General features: G+C 33.4%; 1 protein-coding gene across 3 annotated transcripts in view; it reads left to right on the top strand.

Moving 5' to 3' along the window:
* The first annotated feature begins 2,397 nt into the window (after nucleotides 1-2,397).
* The window catches only part of NOL4 (nucleolar protein 4), a 276,911-nt gene continuing 257,823 nt past the window's right edge, over nucleotides 2,398-21,485 (top strand). For 2 of the 3 annotated variants that reach the window (XM_030925929.1, XM_030925928.1), the window contains exons 1-3: nucleotides 2,398-2,510; nucleotides 3,398-3,510; nucleotides 13,722-13,854. In XM_030925929.1, coding sequence (XP_030781789.1) covers nucleotides 2,450-2,510; nucleotides 3,398-3,510; nucleotides 13,722-13,854 — 307 coding nt within the window. In that variant the 5' untranslated portion in view covers nucleotides 2,398-2,449. The remainder of the gene's footprint in view (nucleotides 2,511-3,397; nucleotides 3,511-13,721; nucleotides 13,855-21,485) is intronic. The other variant, XM_030925930.1, reaches the window with a different exon arrangement.

Genomic DNA, 21,485 nt, shown 5'->3' with positions numbered 1-21,485 from the left:
GTGGGGAAGAAAAGATTCAAGGGGAGTGGAATGCCATGGCAGGTGTCCCTATAACATGAATTCTAAACACCAAGAAAATTATTCCCAAATAAGTGCTTTTATCTTATGTAATATATAGTGACATGGCAAGTACTATGTTAGAGCCACAGCAGAAAGAATAATATGATACAATATTTGCTTAAAAATATTTTCTAAGATACAAAGTGGGCTTTGTGTTGTTTCATGCATACATGTATACATGAGCACAAACCTATTTTTGACCGTTACATGTAGTATTTTTCAGAGTAAAGCTATAAAACTAATGTGATATGATTATTAATGATTTCAATAAAATTTGATTTGGGGTTAAATGCTGCTAGACAAGTCATAGGATTGATTCAGGTCAATGATAAATCTATCCAGAAGGGATTTCTACATAAGTGCTTCATTAGCACAGGGAAAAGAGAAACTTTCAGAAAGTATCAGGGCTGTGGAAGCCAATCAAGTGTCTCTCCAACTCCATCACTTACCTATCTATCTTTCGATGAAATGTTTCTCTTTTATAAAGCAGATAAAACATTTAATAGAAATCTAGAAAAACCAATGGAGCCTTTGCCTGAAATCCTATTTGATAATTAATTTACTGGTCAGACCCATTAGTTCTAATGGACTATAACTCGATATGATTTAAAATATAAAACATAAGGATGGAGCATGCATTATAGACTTTTTTTCTTCTGAATTAATATAACGTATTTCTTCAGGGAGTAAGAAAATAATGATCTCTAATGAAATAAATCAGCTAAAAGTATTTATTCGCTCTGTAAAAACAGAAAAATAGAATTTAAATTCATATATGCTGTATGCGTTTATAGAAAAAGAGAGAGAAAATGAATGAGAATGTAAATTATATATATATATTCTTGTTAAATAATATAAAATTTTTTACAAAATAGTTTAGAATTGCTCTGGTCATTATCCTCACACAATAACTGCATAGTCTGAAGCAGTATTTTTTGAAGTCTGGATATCTTACTCTGTCAATATTGTATTTAAAAATAAGAGTTCTGTATTTCAACCCCTAGGATTATTGAATTTTAATGACCTGAATATGGATTATCAATGGCAGATTTTAATTTTGTAAGCTTGTTTCTCCTCTTCAGTATTCTTATCACTTCTTTTCCCTTAAATTCAATAGGATTAGGCTATGTGGTACAAACTGATTTTAATATTAAATTAAGAGAAAATGAGCTTTACAATTTGGGATCTCAGAATATGGGGTTTCCTCAAGTCTATGCTCCTATAGCATGGATAAGCAAAAGTTGACTCCATCACCACTAAGAGAACTAGCACCTGTTTACACTTAATTATACATTTGTTGCACATTTTCCCTCATTTTTACTAATTTAAAATACATCAGTGTTTGTAAGGGCTATAGATGCACCTAAGAAATCATCTGTGGCATTTATGTCTTATTTGCAACTCATTTATTCCTATTGCTTATCTTATATTTCATGTAAAATGTTAGTGCTATGGTGGAAAACTGAAGCCCTGCATCAGACTTCTTAGCAGCACTGTCTGAGTCACTTTTATTTAAAGATATTCAACTATCTATCAGTTTCACTTAAGGAATTATTTGCTTTGATGGGAGAACTTGGTTTTTGAAAAGTTAATATTTATAAAATTACTGTAATGGTAGTATAGATTTCTAACTTGATTCTAGATCTTGGTTCTGAAAACAAAGCTCTACATAGGCCACAGAAAAGGCTTGCTCTGACAGTCAGTGTGAGCTATTATGGACATATATTATTAAAAATCGACATAAAATAAATGAAATATGTGGCCTAAATGCGTTTCCAGATGTGTCATTTTCTGTGGAAGGGATGATTCACTGCAGTAAATATATACATGAGTTCTGTTTTGAATTTATTTTTTATTCTCACTTAAAATATTTTGAAAAGCATCAATGAAGAAATGTTCATTGTGCAAAATCCAAAGTTTATTGCTCCTACTTGGGGCTAAATTACAAAAAAAAAGTATTTAAAATTGGATACAAATTTGATTGTGCTAGCAGTAACTTTAAAAACAATGTTGGCAATGTTTAATAATAAGGAAAATTCATTAGGATATCTGTACATGTGATTATTTTACCTAAAAGAAATGCGAAAATATAAACAGATGCTTATCGAGATGTGGTTGATTTTTATCTCCACATGGCCTTATTGGCTCTTATTAAAAGTCATCTAATCAAGTTTGATAGATATTTCTTGAAATGATGCATGGTATGCAATGCATGCTTTCATTGTGCTTCCTGCCATTATGGAATAACGTGTCTTATTTGGAAATACAATGATCATTTCTGTTAAATCATGCTCAGTCAGCTTATATAATAACACTTATATTTTGTGAATCATTTCAGATTTCAGAGAGCTATGCCTTCCTTCCAAGAGAAGCGGTGACACGATTTCTAATGAGCTGCTCAGAGTGCCAGAAAAGAATGCATTTAAACCCAGATGGAACAGATCATAAAGGTAGTTGCAGTGTCAAATAGTGAGATTTAAAGCAATTTTATTCATAATGGCAATTTATATCTCACATTTTTATAAAAACGTGGTAGACTGAAACAGTTCAACAAGTCAGATCATCTCATTTATTCAAGTAGGAGGCAGTGAATTTTGAATATCCACTTACAAAGTAATTCAGTGCCCATTGTTAGAAGAAAGACAGTTTCAGCTGTGGCAAATAACATTTTTCCCTGTAATAATGTTTTAATTTTCACTTATTATATGTATTTCATGGTATTTTAGATACATTCAGCAAGGAAATTGGTTTCTATCAATGTCTTTTCAAGTCTACCGATTCTTTATTTCTAAAAATTATGAATAATGTGGAGTTTCTTTACTAAAAAGTTTTACATAAAAATTATGATTTGGCTTTAGTTCTCATTAAAATTATGGAAAATTATTTAGCTAAATATGACTTTCTCTCAGAGATTCTATCCGTCTCAGAGATACATTTTTGCTGGCTCATTCCTATGTCTTAAAGGTTAAATGGAATGGCCAAAAGCAAAAAATGGAGCAAATTTCATTTGGTATCAAAAAATACATATAGAAAGTAAAGCAGAGAAGAAAAATACAAATAATTGTGTTAGTCACCACATTAGGTTTATTTATTGTTACTCAGGATGTTTAAAAGTTCCCCTGTACTTAGAAATAATTAATTAGTACTATTAAACAGTGTCAGTACACCTTTGTAGAACCTTACTAGTTATTTTTTCTACCATCCAACTATAATGCTACCATGCTTTAAGACACTTGGTATCTAAAATCCTATTTCAATTTGGAGAAATAGATCATTTTCAAATTACAGGTAGAATGCAGTGTCACTTTCATTACCCATTAAAAATGTTTTATTACAGATAACGGAAAACCTCCCACTTTGGTGACCAGCATGATTGACTACAACATGCCAATTACCATGGCCTACATGAAGCACATGAAACTGCAGCTGCTAAACTCACAGCAAGATGAGGTAAAATAAAAACATCTACATTTACATCACTTACAAATTGGAACGAAGCTTGATAACCACGACTATCATATTAAGCATGATGGCATTTTGAAGATAGTAGTTTATTTTTTAATGAATGAATCTTACCACGGTTGCACAGATGGAGAAAGCGAGCAGAAACTCCTAGTCCACAATGCAGAGCCCCTGTCTTAACACCTCTGTCTTAGTGTTGTGTGGGAATTTGTTTGTTCCCAAGAAAGCTACATTTTCCTTAGTAGACCATAATTGAGCTGGCCTTGGTAAAGTGCTACAAAGTTCAGAGCGGGTAAGTTCACAACAAAATATCTGAAATAATTGAGATTCTAAGGAAATTTAAGTAGTAAGGCTATTTTGCATGGCAATCAGAAAAGTAGATTTAATGGGTATTTCAAGTATTATCGTTTCTCCACCATTCAAACCTTATGTAAATTTTAAAGTGATTTTTTAGTTAACTGCTATTCTATATGTTATTTATTTACTTCTGTGCATTTCCTAGAGACAATCTGTGGTCATTCTTAATTAGAAGTGTTTTGATGTTTTCAGTTATCCTATTTAAATTGTATGGTGAAAATTTAGCAACATGCTGCATGTATAGACACTAAAAACATATTTCTTAAATACTCTGTAGGATTCTAGTTAGCTAGCCATTTCGGTTGAAGCTATGTCAAAGCAGGGACTAAGTTATATATGTATGGCTTATATTCTCCAAAATAAAGAACAATAGCAGATATACAGTAGGTGCTTAGTACATCCTTGTTGGCTAGTTAATACTCAATAGATGCATTTGGGTTATTTGTATTAGGAACAGGTCCAGGTCCTCAGGCTAATAAATTATCTCCTTGAAATTTCTCTAAAACAGGAAATGAGGTTAAATGTTTATTTGTCAAACACAGAATTATTTGCTAAGCTATGATTGCATTCTTTTAAAATTACTTTGTTGAACTTACTTTATTCATAAAACTCAAATCAAGTTTTTAGTTTTCCTCTGTATTTAAGCAGGTTTAACCTGAAAGCTCTATTTATAAAATTGTTTGATCTCAATAGACATTACTCAGGCTATGCTCCTTACAAACATTCATATTAGTGCAGTGGCAATATTGGAATTTATATTGCCCCATGGCTACATATAAATAATTGAATAAATAGTAATAAAATCATTGGGTTAAAGACATCAATGACAATTAAGAAAATACTAATGTCCTTCCATCCCTGAGAACGATTAAAAAATCTATCTTCACAATTCATTATATAGTTGAAAAAAATTTTTAAATGTCCCATTAACTAGTTAGAGCTGTCAGATTATTTGTAGGAAGCTCATTTAGATGTTGATATGTTTATTTCTAGGCCAAAATGTAAGATGATTCACTTTCTGCCAACAATGCGCCCACATATGCTGATCCCTTCTGGCTTCTAAAAAATCATAAGTATTTTACACAAAAGAAATAGATCCTTTAAAATTTATAACTGGATTAGAAAAATAACTCTTATCCTTATATTTTGAAAATACTAAATTGGATGTCACGCTGCCTTAAAATATTTAGATAAATGACTAATTAGATTATTTGCAAAATTTTTAGAACCTTGTGTTTATTGAAAGATGAAAAAGAGGTTAAGTAAAGGAAATCACATTAAAATGGAATTTAAGTGAAATATTCCTGTCTGACAAATTATATTTAAATTTGAATAAGCATTAATCCAGTAAGTTCAACCAATATTTATTCAGTACTTTCTATGTATTTGACCCTCCTGAAGAAAAACAGTGAATAAATTGAGAAAAATCTTTGTCTTTTGTGGAGGTAAATAGATAATAAAGAAAATAATGGCCATAGGTAAATAAGAAGATGCCAAATGCTATTAAGAGAAATAAAGAAGGCCAGACATGGGACTCCCTGTAGAACTAGGGAATCACAAGTTTAAAAGGCTTTATTAAAATGTGTTATTTGAGTAGAAGTGAAGGAAATGTGTGCATGTAGCAGAGGGATACAGTGAAAAGTTCCTGAGGCAGGTGCATATCTAGTAGCTGTAGGAACAGCAAGACAGTCAACATGGTTGGAACAGAATGCTCAAGGAAGAGGAAAATAAGAGAGGAGTTTAAAGAGATAGTGGAAAGAGATATATAGAGTCTTACATTTTAAGAACTTTTAAATTTTACTCCGAGTAATATGGGGAGCCATTAGAAGGTTTTGAGCAGAGAAGTCATGTGATCTGATCCATATTTTAACTTAATCATGTGGGCTGAGAATAGACTGAAGAGGAAGAAAAAAAAAAAAAAAAAACTGGATGCACAGACACCAGTAGAAGGTTATTATAGAAATCAGTGTGGGTAAGGAGTTAACAAAGCTCTATTCCTTCCTGCATGAGAAATTGGCCTTTGAAAACTTTTGGAGTTTGCTGTCCCACAAAACTGCTAACATTGAAATGATAACTGTGTTACTAGGCAACATTGCTGTGGCAAAAAATGATTCCAATTGTTAAACTGTATCAGAAGACTAGAAATATCTGGTGAGAATCTTTAGATTTCCTTGAGTTGAATAATTTTTGTAATTGACATGTCCTTTGTGGGGACCTTAAGGTATTAACTGTGGTGTGATAAGATATTTTGTCTCTTTTGGGGCATGGGGCTTCTCTGCCAAGTTTCCAACCTACCCAGTATGATTACTGTTTTCTTGTACCTGAGCTATATCACGGGAAGAGCTAAAGAAAATATGCCTAATTAACTATGTGAATTGCTACATGACCCCTTCAAGGGTTTCCATGGAAGTGAAACACCTGATGCTGCCCTGCTGTCAAGAGTTTCCTTTGCTACATGCTTCTAGAAGAAGCTGATGCCAAGGGTTTTCAATGGTCATCTTATGAGTATATATTTTAGTTGTATTTAACAAAAGCTTCTGAAGAATGTTTCGGGAAAGAGGATAATAGTGGCTTGGATCAAAGACATAGTGGTTTAGGTAGTGAAAAGAGGTGAAATTATGAATAGATTTTAAGTTTTGCTGACAGATTTGATGAGAAGTGTGAAAGTCAAGAGTGGTAATGTCTCAGTAATCTGAGCAAGTAGGGTAGGATTGGTATTAACTAGTATAAGAAAAACTGGGGGTAGAAAACATTTGAGGTATGATATTGGAAGTTCAATTGTGAGCTCTTCATTAGAAATTCAAGTGGATTTAAGAGGTTTATTAGAGATTCAAGTAGATTTGTCAATTAGACAGTTGACATGTGTGATTAAGAGCAAAGAATTAAGCTAGACATAAGGCCAAGCATCATCCGTTGGCAGATAGTGTGTGAAGCCATGTGCCTGAAGGTACTACCAAGGTAGTGAGTGTAGATTGAACAAACAAAGCCCAATAACGTTGATTTGGGAAATTCCAATGTTATAACATCTGGCAGATGAGGAGGAATCAACAGGGGATACTGAGAAAGAGCACCCAGGGTATTAGGAAAAGCAGGAGAGTTTGTGAACTAGAATAAAACTGGAAAAAAGGTTTTTCAGTATGTCTACGGTAATGTATTATGTCAAAGCAAGTGAAAAGTAAATTATACTGAAGTCTGAAAATTAAATTTGTATTTAGCCTGGTGGAAGTCAATGGTGTTCTTGACAAGAGCAGTTTTTATGGGGTGCTCAGGATGACAGCAGCAAAGTCATTGAAGAGTTTGCTATGAAGGGGAGCAGGGGAAAGAGGTAGGAGCTAGAGGGAGCATGGGAACAGGAGTTTTTTATTATATTTTTTTATAAAATCAGAGAAATTATAGCATATTTACATGTTGACGGGATTCATGTAGCAGAGGAAAATAGTGATTTAGGAAAGAGGAAGGAGAATTGATAAAGCATTGTCCTTGGCATTAATAGGTAGGATTTCTTGTACAAAATTGGAAAAGTTGGCTTTAGAATGGAGCACAGACAGGAGGGATCAGATAGAGGTAGGCGAATGGAAATAGTTGTGGAGATTATGGAATTGTTCTTCTATTTGCTCCTAATTCATCAGTTAACAAAAAAAAAAAAAAAAAAAAAAAAAAGCAAGAGTGAGGGTGTTTGAGAAGGTGTTGAAAGTTTGAGGAGAGAATGTGAAAAGTAGACAGTGAGGAGTGAATTAACCAGGAAAATGGACCTCTCTTTGAGTTTCAAGTGAGGTCATTTAAATAATTGTTCGTCTCTATATCCAGCTATACAGGGGCATGGGTAGAACAGAATAAGGCAAAAAACAGAATTACTCATATTTTGGGTCTTGTCAAAATAATAGAAGTGGTATAGGAGGGTATGATTAAAATGACAAGCCTTGGAATTCTTGCCACATAAGAAGATGAGTGAGGTCATGAGAGAGGGGGGCCGAGAGCAGGGAGGTCAGTGCCAAAGGGTTAGAGGGTTAGAATCAAGGGGTGATAAATATCAGTGGAATAGAAATTTCATCAGAATACTAAGATACATGCAATACTAGAGCAAGTGAAATGGAAAATTTGAGATGTTGTAGAGAATGGGATGTTTGAAATCAAAATTTTGGAGGATGTGCAGTTGCTGGTAATGAAATGCATACAACATGATTATGAGAGCGAAATGACTGAAGAAAGGTAGAGGACAAGATCATTAGGGAAGAGTTCATGGAAGTGACAGGTCAGGATGTTTCCAGAGATACTGAAATAACCAGGGACCGAAGCATGTGTAGTTGTTGTCTTTTTTTTTTTTTTTTTGAGACAAAGTCTCACTCTGTTGCCCACGCTGGAGTGCAGTGGCACGATCTCGGCTCACTGTAACCTCTGCCTCCCGGGTTCATGTGATTCTCCTGCCTCAGCCTCCTGAGTAGCTAGGATTACAGGTGCCCACCACCATGTCAGGCTAATTTTTATATTTTTAGTAGAGATGGGGTTTCACCATGTTGGCCAGGCTGGTCTCAAACCCTTGACCTCAGGTGATCCACCTGCCTCGGCCTCCCAAAGTGCTGGGATTACAGACACGAGCCACCTCACCCAGCCTGAAATAATATTTTTAAACAGTTTGCTCAGACTGTCTTGTGAAAAATGTCAAAACATGTTCAAATGGCAAAATTCTATTAAATTACTCTTTTTATGTACCCATCAAAGAAAGAATTGATGTGGAGAGAAAAAATACACAGGAAAATTTAGGAAACTGGCCATAAATAATTTACTACTTAGAACCACTGACATGTTGTTCCACCTCCATTTTGCAGATGGGGCACCAAGGTTTTTAGCTGATAAAACTTACCCTAATGATTAAACTGGTAGAGAGAAGATTAGGTATTTGAACCTAGGTTTAAATAACTTTGGAGCCCAAAGTCTTCCTACTCTGCAACACATCCACTTAAAGTTAGTATTAACTATTTGCTTTTTTAAGCAACAAATCAGTGTAAATAGAATGCTATGTTGTAGCTCAAAGGGGAAAAATTAGATGGTTTTCAGTTTTCTTTTGCTATGTACCACCCCTAAAACTTAGTTACTTAATACAACAATGATTTATTAATACCCATTATTCTATGGGTTAAGCAGAAGAACCTCTGGGTGATTTATTTTGTTACTCCTGGCATAAGCTAGGATCATTTACTCAGTGAAATTCAATGGTAGCTGGACCTGGCTGGATAGTCCAAGAAAACCTCACTTAAGTACCTGGCTCCTTGATGCACCTTTATGCTCCTTTACGTGACCTCTCACTCTCCCTGTGGCTGGCTTATGCTTCCTAACAGTGTGCTGGTCTCAGGGTAATCAGACTTCTTATCTGACAGCTTTATTGTGTGGCAGCTGGTTTCCAAGAGACAGGAAGTGGGAGCTCCCTGTTGTTCTGGGACTGACACAACATTACTTCTGCCACATTTCTACTGACCAAAGCAAATAACAAAATCAGCCTAGTTTCAAGGGAGAGGAACGAGAAATACTGTTCCTTGATCTGAGGAGTGGCACGCATGTAAGGGGCAGTGGGGAGGGGAAGGGATCCATAGTAGCCATCTTTGGAAATTATCAACTGCATGGTCAATAACCATTAAAAAAAACTCAACCTCTTATATTAACCAAAATACAATTTTAGTGAATTAACTTGTTATTTGATGCTTACCACATTGAGAAAGATTTTACAAAATACTGTATCCAATATGAGATCATTTGACCTTCTTATGAACGATTGGTGAGGGTTTAAACTGGAATAAACTTTTTGGGGGATCATTTGATGATAATTATTACACTTTTCAAATATATTTATATTACTTGACTAGAAATTCATCCTATGGAATGTGATATATGAAGCAATTTATCTATTAAAATGTTTGCTGTTTTGCTAGTAGTGAATGACTGAATATATTTTCAAGATCTCACAACAAAGGATTGTCAGATACGCACTGCCCAAGATGGTAGTCGTTAGTCGCATGTGAATGTTTAAGTTTTACTGAACATCAATTAAAATTAACTAAAACTAAAAATTCAGGTCTTAAGTCACACTAACCACATTTCAAATGATCAATAGCCACATACAACTAGTATTTACCTTATTGAATAGAGAATATTATAGAGCAATTCCATCATTGCACAATGTTTTCTTGAACAGCACTGGACTGGGCTGATAACCAGCATTAAATAGCTCATTGAACTACATGTAGCAGGACACCACCCCAAAGATGCTAATTCTAGGTCTGATATGTGGGACCTGGGGATATGAATTTTTAACAGAATCTACACTCATGCACACTGAGGTTTGAAATGATGAATTTCATAGAGATGCTGATAATGTAAGCTTTAATTTGATTTGAGCAGACGATAAGTTTTAAAAAATCAACAGAAAGAGAAGATTGGTGGGAGTGGTTTCTAAGCAGTCTTAGGGGAAACTGTAAATGTTTGATTGAATGGCACACACATTATTTGATAAACAATGGATAGGGCTACAAATTTATCAGGAGAGAAGTGACATGTTCAAAAATGAGAAGCTTAATTTGGCAATAGTTAATAGGCAGGACTGGTGTAGAGAAATTGGATGTGGATAAGTTAACTGAGAGACTATTATTACATAGTTTAGGAAAGGGAAAAATACAATTTTGAACTAATCAGGCAGGACAATAGCAGGGGAAATCAGAAGGTACATGGTAGAGACCCTTTATAGGTAATATCTGGAACTTGGAAACTAAAATGAAATATGGAGCAGATTAGTGGTCTCCATTTCAAGCAACTTCTGAAGATAGAAATAAAAGCTCAATAACAAAGCTTTTGAAAAGTAAATAAGTGCCATGTTTAAAAGGGAAAAGACTGAAAAGAAAATTATTTGTTACAGTTAAATTGTTCTAATATTAAAACATTAAGTTTCAAGGAGGCAGAATTATTATGATCTCTGGTCATGACTTTCATTATCATGAGATTTTAGTCATGTAAGAAATAAGCTCACACAGTATGTTGTGGAGAGTTTTTTTCTGGTTGTCAAGCAAAATAGAATTTCATAGAGAAAAGGAATTAGATGAATGGTCTACAGATAATCATGAATAAAATACTTAATATCAGATCAGTCAAGTTTTCTGATTCCTTAATCTTAGAAGCTTTCAGTAGTTTCTTCCTAGTGTAATTGGTATTATCTCTATGTTGGTAAAAAAAGCACCAGCTTATATTTCATATACCTCTGCTAGCTTTTATTAAAAACAATAATTTAATCAATTATTAATTAGAATAGAATATACAGAATGAATACATGCACTTATTCTCATTAAAGCTTTTTGCAAATGTGTAACAATTGAATTCTAATAAGGAATGTAATTGTGAAAATGAATTATGTTTCATATGTAATAGTGGAAGAAAATATTTAAAATATTTTCAATCATTAAGCCACTTATGATGATAAATAATTTAACATGGTGTTTTTTTAATTATAAAAATACATAAGTATACATTTGGTTACATAAACATTTTAATCTCTCATCTGAATTTATTAAAATGTATGCAGGCAAAAGTGTCAGCATACATTTTAATGGTAGTAAAAAAATAATTGATTTTCCATAATATGCTGTGGCTGTTTTTACAATCATTTCATAGAACAGGGTCTGTGACCTGAATCTTTATATTTAGCTCTTCTTTAAACATAAAGACACACACACATACATATCCTCATATATATGTACATTTTACATATTTATATGCCATATAAATGATATTTTACCAGCTTACTTATAGTTAGCTTTTTATGACCTTTATAACAAATACTTATAAAGACTGTTTATGTGTTTATGTAAACACACAGCTACTTTAGTAACACATTTTGTTTGCCTTTACATTATATTGAAATGTGTTATATTTTGTTGTATATGTTCATATACTGTAATAAATGTGCATATTATATTCTGTAGAATTTATTGTATATTCCATATAGTAATATTAAACAGTTTTATTGTGCTTATCATGTACCTGACATTGTTCTAGATACTTTAAATATAGTACATTCCCTCACTCCTCATGTGACTCTGTGATATTGGCACAATTTTTATTTCTATTGTATAGATAAAGAAACTGAGGCACAGTAAGTTGAGGTAACTTGCTTAAGGTAGCATATCTAATAACTGGCAGAATATGGACCTGAATCTAGGAAATCTGGCTTCTGAGAATATCCTCTAAAATACTATGACATCACAGAAAGTATATATAGTGTATGTAATAGATATCTGTATCACCTATCAATGTGTGTATATATGTATGTATTGGTATATGATCAACACTAGTAACAAGTCCACATTGTTATAACTGACAATGTCAGTCCACATCGAAGTCTCTTATGTTTGCATATACACACAGACACAAACACACACACACTCACACACACACACTAGAATTTAGAATTGGAGTAAACATAATGAATTGAGAGAGGGCGTGTAACTAAGAGGAGTCTATGTGGCTGATTGTCCAGAGATCTAACACAGTGGCATTTCCTTAGGGACTTAATGAAGTGCTAGTGCTACTCAGTGTGCCCAAGCATGACCCAGTCTTTGGTAAAGGAAAGACAACACAACCAAAACCACTGAGCCTGACTTAAGAATCAGAATGCCAATTTATTAGTCTACCAGGATGGTCTTGTTAGTTAATAATAGAAACTTCTTTGCTAATGCCAAGATGTCATTTATGAAACCAAGGTTATTCTTCCTATTCAAAGATGCTGTTTCCTCGAGTCTGGATGACTTCATATGACTACTGGTTCTAGTATATATTAGCAGGGAAAATGATTTAACTTCTCTATGCCTCAATTTCTTCATCTATAAATTGTTTGCAAATTTGTAGCTAGTTCATAGTTGTGATGAAATATAAATAACGTGTGCAACATAAATAGCAGCACTACTACTGCTGATTATTACATTAGTGTTAAACATTCAGATCAAACATTTACAAATTAAAGTCAAAGCTAGAGATTTTGATTAAACATTTACATTTTGCACAGGTTTCCTGGGCCTTCCAGCCTGTATGAGTACACCATTTGTCCAAAAATCAGTTCTCCAAATGAAGTTTGCTTCAGTAAAACGACCGCAATAATATATCCTAGATTTGGTTTAACATTTGGAAAGTTTTAATAAATTGGCCATTCAGCAAAGTGGCCTTTTGGTAATTCCATTTTATGAACTGACTTTTAGTAAATGTTTCATTCACAATTTTACCTAGAACTCCTTTTTGTGGTTGCCGTGCAATTTATATTTGCTTGCAAAGAAAGAAAGGGTGTACTAAGATTACCTTGCTCTCCATTACATGTGGACTTTGAACCTAATATATAAGTTTGCTATATTAGAATCTATCCTGTTTGCCAATGAAAAATTTTTTATAAGACCCTTTCTGCATTCTAAGATTTCTGCTTACAACATTTTTTGGTCATTTAGTTTTTAATCAAAACTTGTATTTCTCTTTATGTTACATTTTATGATTAACTCTTTTAGAAGGTATTTACTATAAAATCATTCTTTCTTTATTCAGGTTAACTCCTAAACTACACTGTCTCTAAATATATATTTTTACCTTTAAAATATTGGAGTACATAGGGACATATTATTTCACAAGTCTTGAAATTCCTTGAAGGGAGAAATTATTCCATTGTTTGTTATTTTAAACATCCATTAGTTTGTAACATACTTTTCTGAATTCTGTAAACATTAACTGGTTACACTTCAATTGACCTTGTAGATAAAATGGTTATTATTTAAATGTATTATATTCTTAAATGCTTGATGATATTTTAAAACTATTTTCAGGATGAAAGTTCAATAGAAAGTGATGAATTTGACATGAGTGATTCAACACGGATGTCAGCTGTGAACTCTGATCTTAGCTCCAATCTTGAAGAAAGAATGCAAAGTCCCCAGAATCTTCATGGCCAGCAAGATGGTAAGCCTTTCAGTTTGACTAAATAAGCAAAACAACCCCCCAAAAAACGAGTCAGAATGCATGGAAACAACTACCTCTTAATTCTTGTGTCAATTTTTAAAACTCTGCCTGTTTCTATGGGAACTTTTCTCTATGTATTTAGGTTATGTCATCCACTTCACTATTTTGTAATTCAAAACTTTGTTCAAAACCAAGGTGTTGGACTGATCTATAAGTAGATATTGGTTATAAAATTCAAGCTAATTCATGTTTTGCTCCTTGAACTTAAAATATGTGTTATATCAATACAGTTTGGTTTCTGTGATAATATTTTCTAGCTTTGATTTCTTGGGCTGTCATCCTTCTGACTAAATCAAGCATTTAAATGTGATCAAAAGATTAATTTGGATGTTTTTCTTTTATGTAAAAGACAAGTTTCAACTAAGAATCACTAGATATTAAAGGAAATTTTACCAGAGCAGTAGTGCTGAGTAAGACAATATTTTGCTGTGATTTTGAACTACTTTATTCAGCTGTTAAGAAAGAAAGCTCATGATCTCTTATTCCTGGGTTCGTTAAAGATTTCTGAATCAGCCTATTGTTCTTCATAGGAAGAAAGTTAGATATGTAGAGAAAGTAGATGTCATACTAACATTGTAGGCCTAATATTTTTGGAGATCTTTGAAAACTACCTTTGTAGATTTTTGTCTTTGTAAATATAAAATTATGCATACAAGTAAATTTGACTTATTTCGGTAATTGTGGACAAAAAGGGAAATTGGCCAATTATATTCAAAATTTGTTTATTGTTTCTATATTTAACAAGTTAATATGAACTTTTTGATTGAAGAATTTTGTACTTACATTTATAGATACTGAAAAAAACCTTTGCTTTCTCTGACAGTTGCTATTACAAACTGGTTGCAAAAGATTGCTATTTGTGTTCTGTTTGTGTTGGCAAGGCATAAGAAATCCCTAGTTTGAAGCATAAAAAACATCCAAGAACAGAGGGGCTTTTCTTTTTCTCATTTCAGATGAATCTTAAAAGATGGTGGTGTCCTTGTTAGCTTGAGTTATAAGAAAATGGGGAATGCATTGATTATCAGTGACTTTAAGATTGTATCTTACTTGCTATGTGCTAAAATAGCTATTGTAGTAGAAAAGTCATTTATTTGGAAATATTATACGAATGAAGTTTTTCTGATTTAGATATAAATTTTCTCTTTTATTCTAAAACATGAGTAGGCATTCCTCAGATTTTGTATTTTTTAATGGCCATTGTATAGCACCAAGATCATAGAATAACTGAAATATTCTTCGTAATGTGTATCACTCCATTAATTTGCTTATGCATTTAACTTAGTTATCTCCTAACCATCTTAGTCCATAATTTTAAGGAATATAGATAATGTAGAGGATGTATAGAGAATGTAGAGGATGTCTCTCATCATGCAAATTAATTGTTTACTTGACTGAAATTGCAAGCTGTGGGTCTTTGACTATGGCCAGCTGCTGTGATATAAATCTGTATTGATTTTAATCAAATGCAGTGGAATAACTCCAAATATTATGTACTCTTAGGGAAAAGCACTTTCTCATGATATATTGATGAAGTTTCAAGGGTAATCACCTACCTAGTTGTTCCTTTTCTAACCTAGGCCTAACCCTTCCTTGCCTTACATATCAGATACTTTTTTCTTACATTTCTCGCTGAGTTTTCTCTTGCAATGATCCCTCCTCTTTCTCCTGCATTAGAGGTTTTCCTCACTCTGCTGGATTATTAGAATCTACGTACAAACATAGTTTGATAAATATCTTCTTTAAAATCCTTCATTGATTTTGTCTTTTTCCGTTTGTGCTGCTATAACCAAATACCTGAGACTGGATCATTTATAAATAACAGAAATTTATCTCTTAGAGTTCTGGAGTCCAAGATCTAGGTGCTAGTAGATTCAGTGTCTGGAAGAGCTTGTTCTCCCATGATAGTGCATTTTTGCTGAATCCTCCCAAGGGAAGGAACACCATATCCTCTCATGCTGGCAGGATCCAAAGAGGGGTAAACTCCTCTGTCAAGCCCTTTTATTTTATTTTATTATTTTATTTTTGAGATGGAGTCTTGCTCTGTTGCCCAGACTGGAGTGCAGTGGTGTGATCTTGGCTCACTGCAACCTCTGTCTCTTGGGTTCAAGCAATTCTCTTGCCTCCGCCTCCCGAGTAGCGGGGACAACAGGCACACACCACCATGCCCAGCTAATTTTTTTTTTTTTTTTTTTTTGTATTTTTAGTAGAGATGGGGTTTCACCATGTTGGCCAGGCTGGTTTTGAACTCCTGACCTCAAGTGATCTGCCTGTCTCGGCCTCCCAAAGTGCTGGGATTACAGGCATGAGCCACTGTGGCTGGCCTCTCAAGCCCTTTTGTAAGGGCACCTAATCCTATTCATGAGATGAGACTGACACATCCTAAAGGCCATACCTCTTAATACTGCTATGTTGGGGATTAAGTTTCAACATCAATTTTGGATGGGACAGAAACATTTAACCGTATCATATCCCATTGCACCTCTTCATTCATTGCCCTATTTCTCTGCACCACCCCTGCAAAAGACTTTATAGTGAAACTCTGTAAGAGTTGTCCCATTATTTCCACTCTACCCTTTTTGGCTCATCTCAAGTAGGGTTTCATCCTTGCCACCGACTTCACTTGTTCTTGTGAACATCACCAGCAGGCTTCTTCTTGCTTAATTCATTGGTCAACCCTTAGTCCTCATCTCCTTCAACACTAATATTTAAGGACAACGCTCCCTATTTTTTTTTTTTTTTTTTTTTTTTTTTTTTTTTTTGTCTGGTGCGATTTCTGTGTCATTCATCTCTGTGGGCTCCTTTTCCATGTTCTATTCCATAGATGCCAGAGTGCAGGCTTCAACTCTCTCTTCCTTATTCTCACTCCCTAGGACACCACATCTAATCATGTCGCTTTCCACACCATCTGTACCTAGATGAATCCCAAATTTATTTCTCCAAGCCCTGACATCTTTCCTGAGGTCAGGAATATCTCCCCTTACCTATTTTCTAATTGTTAACATTCTTCAGAGGACTTATCACTGTATGAAACTGCATTGTTTTTCTCACTTATTAGCTGTTTCTCTTCTAGAATGAAAATACCATATTAATTAATGAGTCTTCACTTGCTTACAGTTTTCCTTTGATTGACTTCATTTGAGATAGTTCTTATATGCTATATCATTTAAATGATTAAAATATAACTTTTCAGAATGATTGTATTTTGTAACATAAGTTTTACATATTTATCTTCTTTTCTTTTGTCCTTCCTTCTGACAATGGTACTCTCCTAGGTAATCCATATTGACAACCTTCTGTAAAATTTCTTTTTTTCCTGTTTACAAATATACAACTATATACGTACTCAGAAAATTTTGTCATCAAAAACCTAGAATTATGTCATTTATGCTCTTCTGTATCTTGATTTATTTGTCTAACATTACCTTTCTTTTAGAGCCTCCTATATTAGGGGTGAGTGTGTGTGTTTTTGTGTGTGTGCGTATCACAGTGAGAAAAAAAAAAAAAAGGCATGGGACCTACTTCATATAACACATAATTTTAAGGAATATATTTCAAATTCAGTGTTGCCACTATTGACACACAACTCTTTGTTGGAGAGGGATGTCCTCTGCATTACATAATGTTTAGCAGATTCCTGGCCTCTACCTGCTGCATGTTCGTAGTTCCCCTTCTCCCAACTGTGACAAAAAAAATGTCTTCCAATGTTACAAATGTCCCTTGTGGGACAAAATTACCCTAAGTTGAAAACAAATGGTATAGGTAGAGAATAAGGGTCTGTGCAAGAATCCAGTATGATGGGGATTGAGGAGACACAGTGGAGAGATGTTGAGAAGTAGGGGCTGAAGAAAAGTCTAGGAATCAGTGCCTAGTTGTCTTTCTGCAATCTCAGAATAGTTCTTTAGTTACACTGTACAAAATGATAGTCACTCTTCACATTGTGGCTATTGAGTACTTGAAATATGGCTAGTGTGACTGAGAAGCTATTGTAATTTAATTTTAATAGCTACACGTGGCTGGTGGCTACTGTGTCAGACAGTGTAGATATAGATCATTATTTTATTTTGACTGGCAGTTAAACTCCGTTCTCTGCAGCCATTTGTTGAATGTGTCTGAAATCTGGAAAAATTATAGGAGAAATTCCTATTTTAACAGTTGACTGAAATCCCTGTTTAATATTTTGAAAATCTAAACAATACAAATTTTTTAAAGTTAAATTAAAAATGTTGTTTTTTCTTAACATTAAGTGATTAACTTAAGATTTTATTTAGAGAAATTGAAGTAGGACATTATGATTTTTATGAATCCTTTCTAATAATTATAACAGGTAGGCATAAAAATGTCCTTATTGGGCACCATATAAAATGAATAGTAAAATAAGTTATTTTTTTCATAATTTTTATTTCACTATGGTTGTAGAAAATTTGAAAGGTATTCATTAAAAACAAAGGGAAAAGAAGACTATCCAATGTGCATTGTTTTGGAAATATGTATCTGTATATAGAGATATATATACACTCAGAAAAGGAGAAAAAGAAGAAAAATATTTTTCATCAGGCTAGACAACTAGATAAAGGTCAAGAAGACACAAACCCGAATGAAGAATTTGTAATGAGGAGAATGCTTCAGGATTAATGTATAGTATTCTGCTTCTTTTGCCTTTTTTAGGTTTATAATATTTCCCTAACTCAATAAAAACATAAAGGCAAAAAATGCATAGAAACTGAATCTTTGCATAAACAGTATTTTACCCTCATTTTTGGTTTTGAGGAAGCTATGTTGAGCTATTTAAATTTTTTTTACAGACTTAAAAGAATGTTTTTAAGTTAAAATCATTTAAAGGTTATGTATACATCTGCTTTACTCATGAATGCATGAGTAAAAGCACAACACCTTGAAGGTGTTGTGGAATATAAGGAGCTTATTATGAAGGAAGCTTTGCTATGCAATGGCTGCGGTTCACAGAATTTCAAAAAGCATCTCGAGGCCTAACAGCTAAAGGCATCCTTCAAATATTCAGCAAATTGTAAGCGTTCTTGTTCTGCCATCCATTTAAATGGATTAGAAACAGAAATTTTGTCACTTGAGCTTCTGTGTTTGAATCTCAGGTCCTAGACATTTATGGCAGCATGGATTAGCTCAAAAAATTATTCCCTTTCCTAAATCAATTACTTAGTTTATTATGAATTTGTACCTTCTAAAACGACCGATGTTCATTCCTTGTCTGTGGTTAGTTTTGAAAAGATATGTGGCAAAAGAAAAGTGTCAGATTTAGAAACAGACTTAAAGTTTCAGTTCAAAATAAATGTTTCTCTTCATTTTATAGAAGAATACTTTTCTAAGAACCATTTTAATCACTTTTCTGAGTTAACACTTTAATATAAACTATTGATATTTTGTAAGGGAGTAATTGTTCTTTTTTTAAGCGCAAATAATTAGAAAGATTATTAGATATTACCAATATATTTATGTATTTTTCAATTGCAACAATTTATATATATATATATTTGCATTTTTGAAAAAGATAATAGGAATACAAAGGAATGTTGAAGCATACCCTTAAATTCTCTGTATGTCAGCTTAATCAGCTATAAAAGTAAGGGATTACAGTTTTAAAAAGTATACATTTCTTTTTAGACCTTATTTTCTATGATTTTGGTCATAACATCGCAGAATAAATTGCTTTTGGGAGAGCATGGTCAATATCCCTTGATTATCATATGTCACTTGACTCAGTGGAGTAACAGACCTTTTTTAACACAGTTTTTTTTTTTTTTTTTCTGCAGTGTTTAGTACTTCATTGTTGAATCAATGAATTGTTTATATATTGAAGTGTTTAACAAGCAGTGTAAGCAATGTCTGTATGCCAATCAAAGGGATGTGGTAATGTCTAGATACAATAAAGAGGGAGAAGGACTTGGAAATTAAGAGGCTCTCTCTCTCTCTCTCTCTCTCTCTCTCTCTCTCTCTCTCTCTCTCTCTCTCTTCTCTCTCCCTCCCTCCCTCCCTCCCTCGGATAATATCACCTTCACCCAGGCTGGAGTGCAGTGACACAATCACAGCTCACTGTGTGCATGGCTGGCTAATTCTTAAATTGTTTTTGTAGAGATGGGGTATTGCTATGTTGCTCAGGCTTGTCTCAAACTCTTGGGCTCAAGTGATCCTCCCACCTCATCCTCCTAAAGTGTTGGGACTACCAGCGTGAGCCACATTGCCTGGCCAACAGTTCTGTTAAAGGGCTAGTTCATCAATACTTACTTCTACTTCTACTAATGACAGATTTAAATATATATATATATATATATTCAAGGAAAATTTTCCATTCGAAGATATACTTGATAATTCTATTAGTATTTAGAAATAAATAGTTTATTTGCCAGAATTGGAGAAAATCTCCTTTTCTCGTATTATTTATATTATAAAAATGTTTTGATATGCTTCAATTGATCAGCCTGTGTTTGCTAAGCAGGAAAAAAATTGAATTGAAATTTAGGGCTAAACTTGCATACAAATATTAAAGTATAGCATAAACATATATGTGTATATGTATATACACATTTACGTATCTTACACATTGTGGTTAATTATACTAAACTTTGAAGACCTTTAGGTCTTACTTCACTCTTAAGAATAGGTAATTAGTTTCAAATTAAATAATAATTAAAATTATTATGTGAAATAATGTTATAAATATATTTAGGTAAATTAAAGGAAAGGCTAACATTCTGCATTCTAATGATTTGAATTGCTTGCCTTTGAATAAAGTCACATTTTCTATAAAAACATTGTGGTTCTCAGGGTCAAAATATTAGAAGACAGTTTCCAAACCTTAGAAAATTATCTTGGATATCTTTCTTTGAATATCTTTGGGCAAAAATTGAATCTTACTGATGTCTACTTAGTCCCTCAAGGGCTAGACTATAGAAAATGACAAGAACGAATATCCACCTCTAAAATCTAGAGTTAGACTCCTGCCTTCAGGGTTGTGTGGATATTTTGCAAGACAACATACTAATCTAGGGCAATATTCCCAAATGATGGAATCTTTTTAAAAATGTATGTATGTATTTATTTATTTTTAGACAGAGTCATGCTGTGTCACCTGGGCTGGAGTGTAGTGGCATGATCTCAGCTCACTGCAACCTCCGCCTCCCGGGTTCAAGCAATTCTCCTGCCTCAGCCTCCCTAGAATGCTGAATTCTAAAGTTGTACTATTAAAAAATCTATTTAAAATATTTCTATATTAAATATTTTCCCATGGTCCTTTGAGACTTTTGGATTCCATAGTAAAAATCTTTGTCTCCCACTAAGACACACATGATATATTAATAGAATTCACCAAAAATAGTTAAGCATATTCAGAGGCTAGGTAGCCAAAAAAAAAAAAAAAAGGGCAAATGTACTATTCAGAGATAGAATTCTAAAAGGTAACTCACTTGGATCCTTGGGTATACTTAGGACAAGGGTAAATGGTGTGAGGTCCAATATTTCATTATTCACTCAACTAATACATATTAAATTCTAGCATAAGTTGGACAATGGATTTACAAGCATGAACATTGCATATTAGATTG

This window comes from Rhinopithecus roxellana, chromosome 21 (assembly GCF_007565055.1).
Source record: "Rhinopithecus roxellana isolate Shanxi Qingling chromosome 21, ASM756505v1, whole genome shotgun sequence".
Taxonomy (NCBI): domain Eukaryota; kingdom Metazoa; phylum Chordata; class Mammalia; order Primates; family Cercopithecidae; genus Rhinopithecus; species Rhinopithecus roxellana.
Note: the sequence above shows the minus strand (reverse complement) of the source record. Positions and strands in the feature narration are given on the sequence as shown.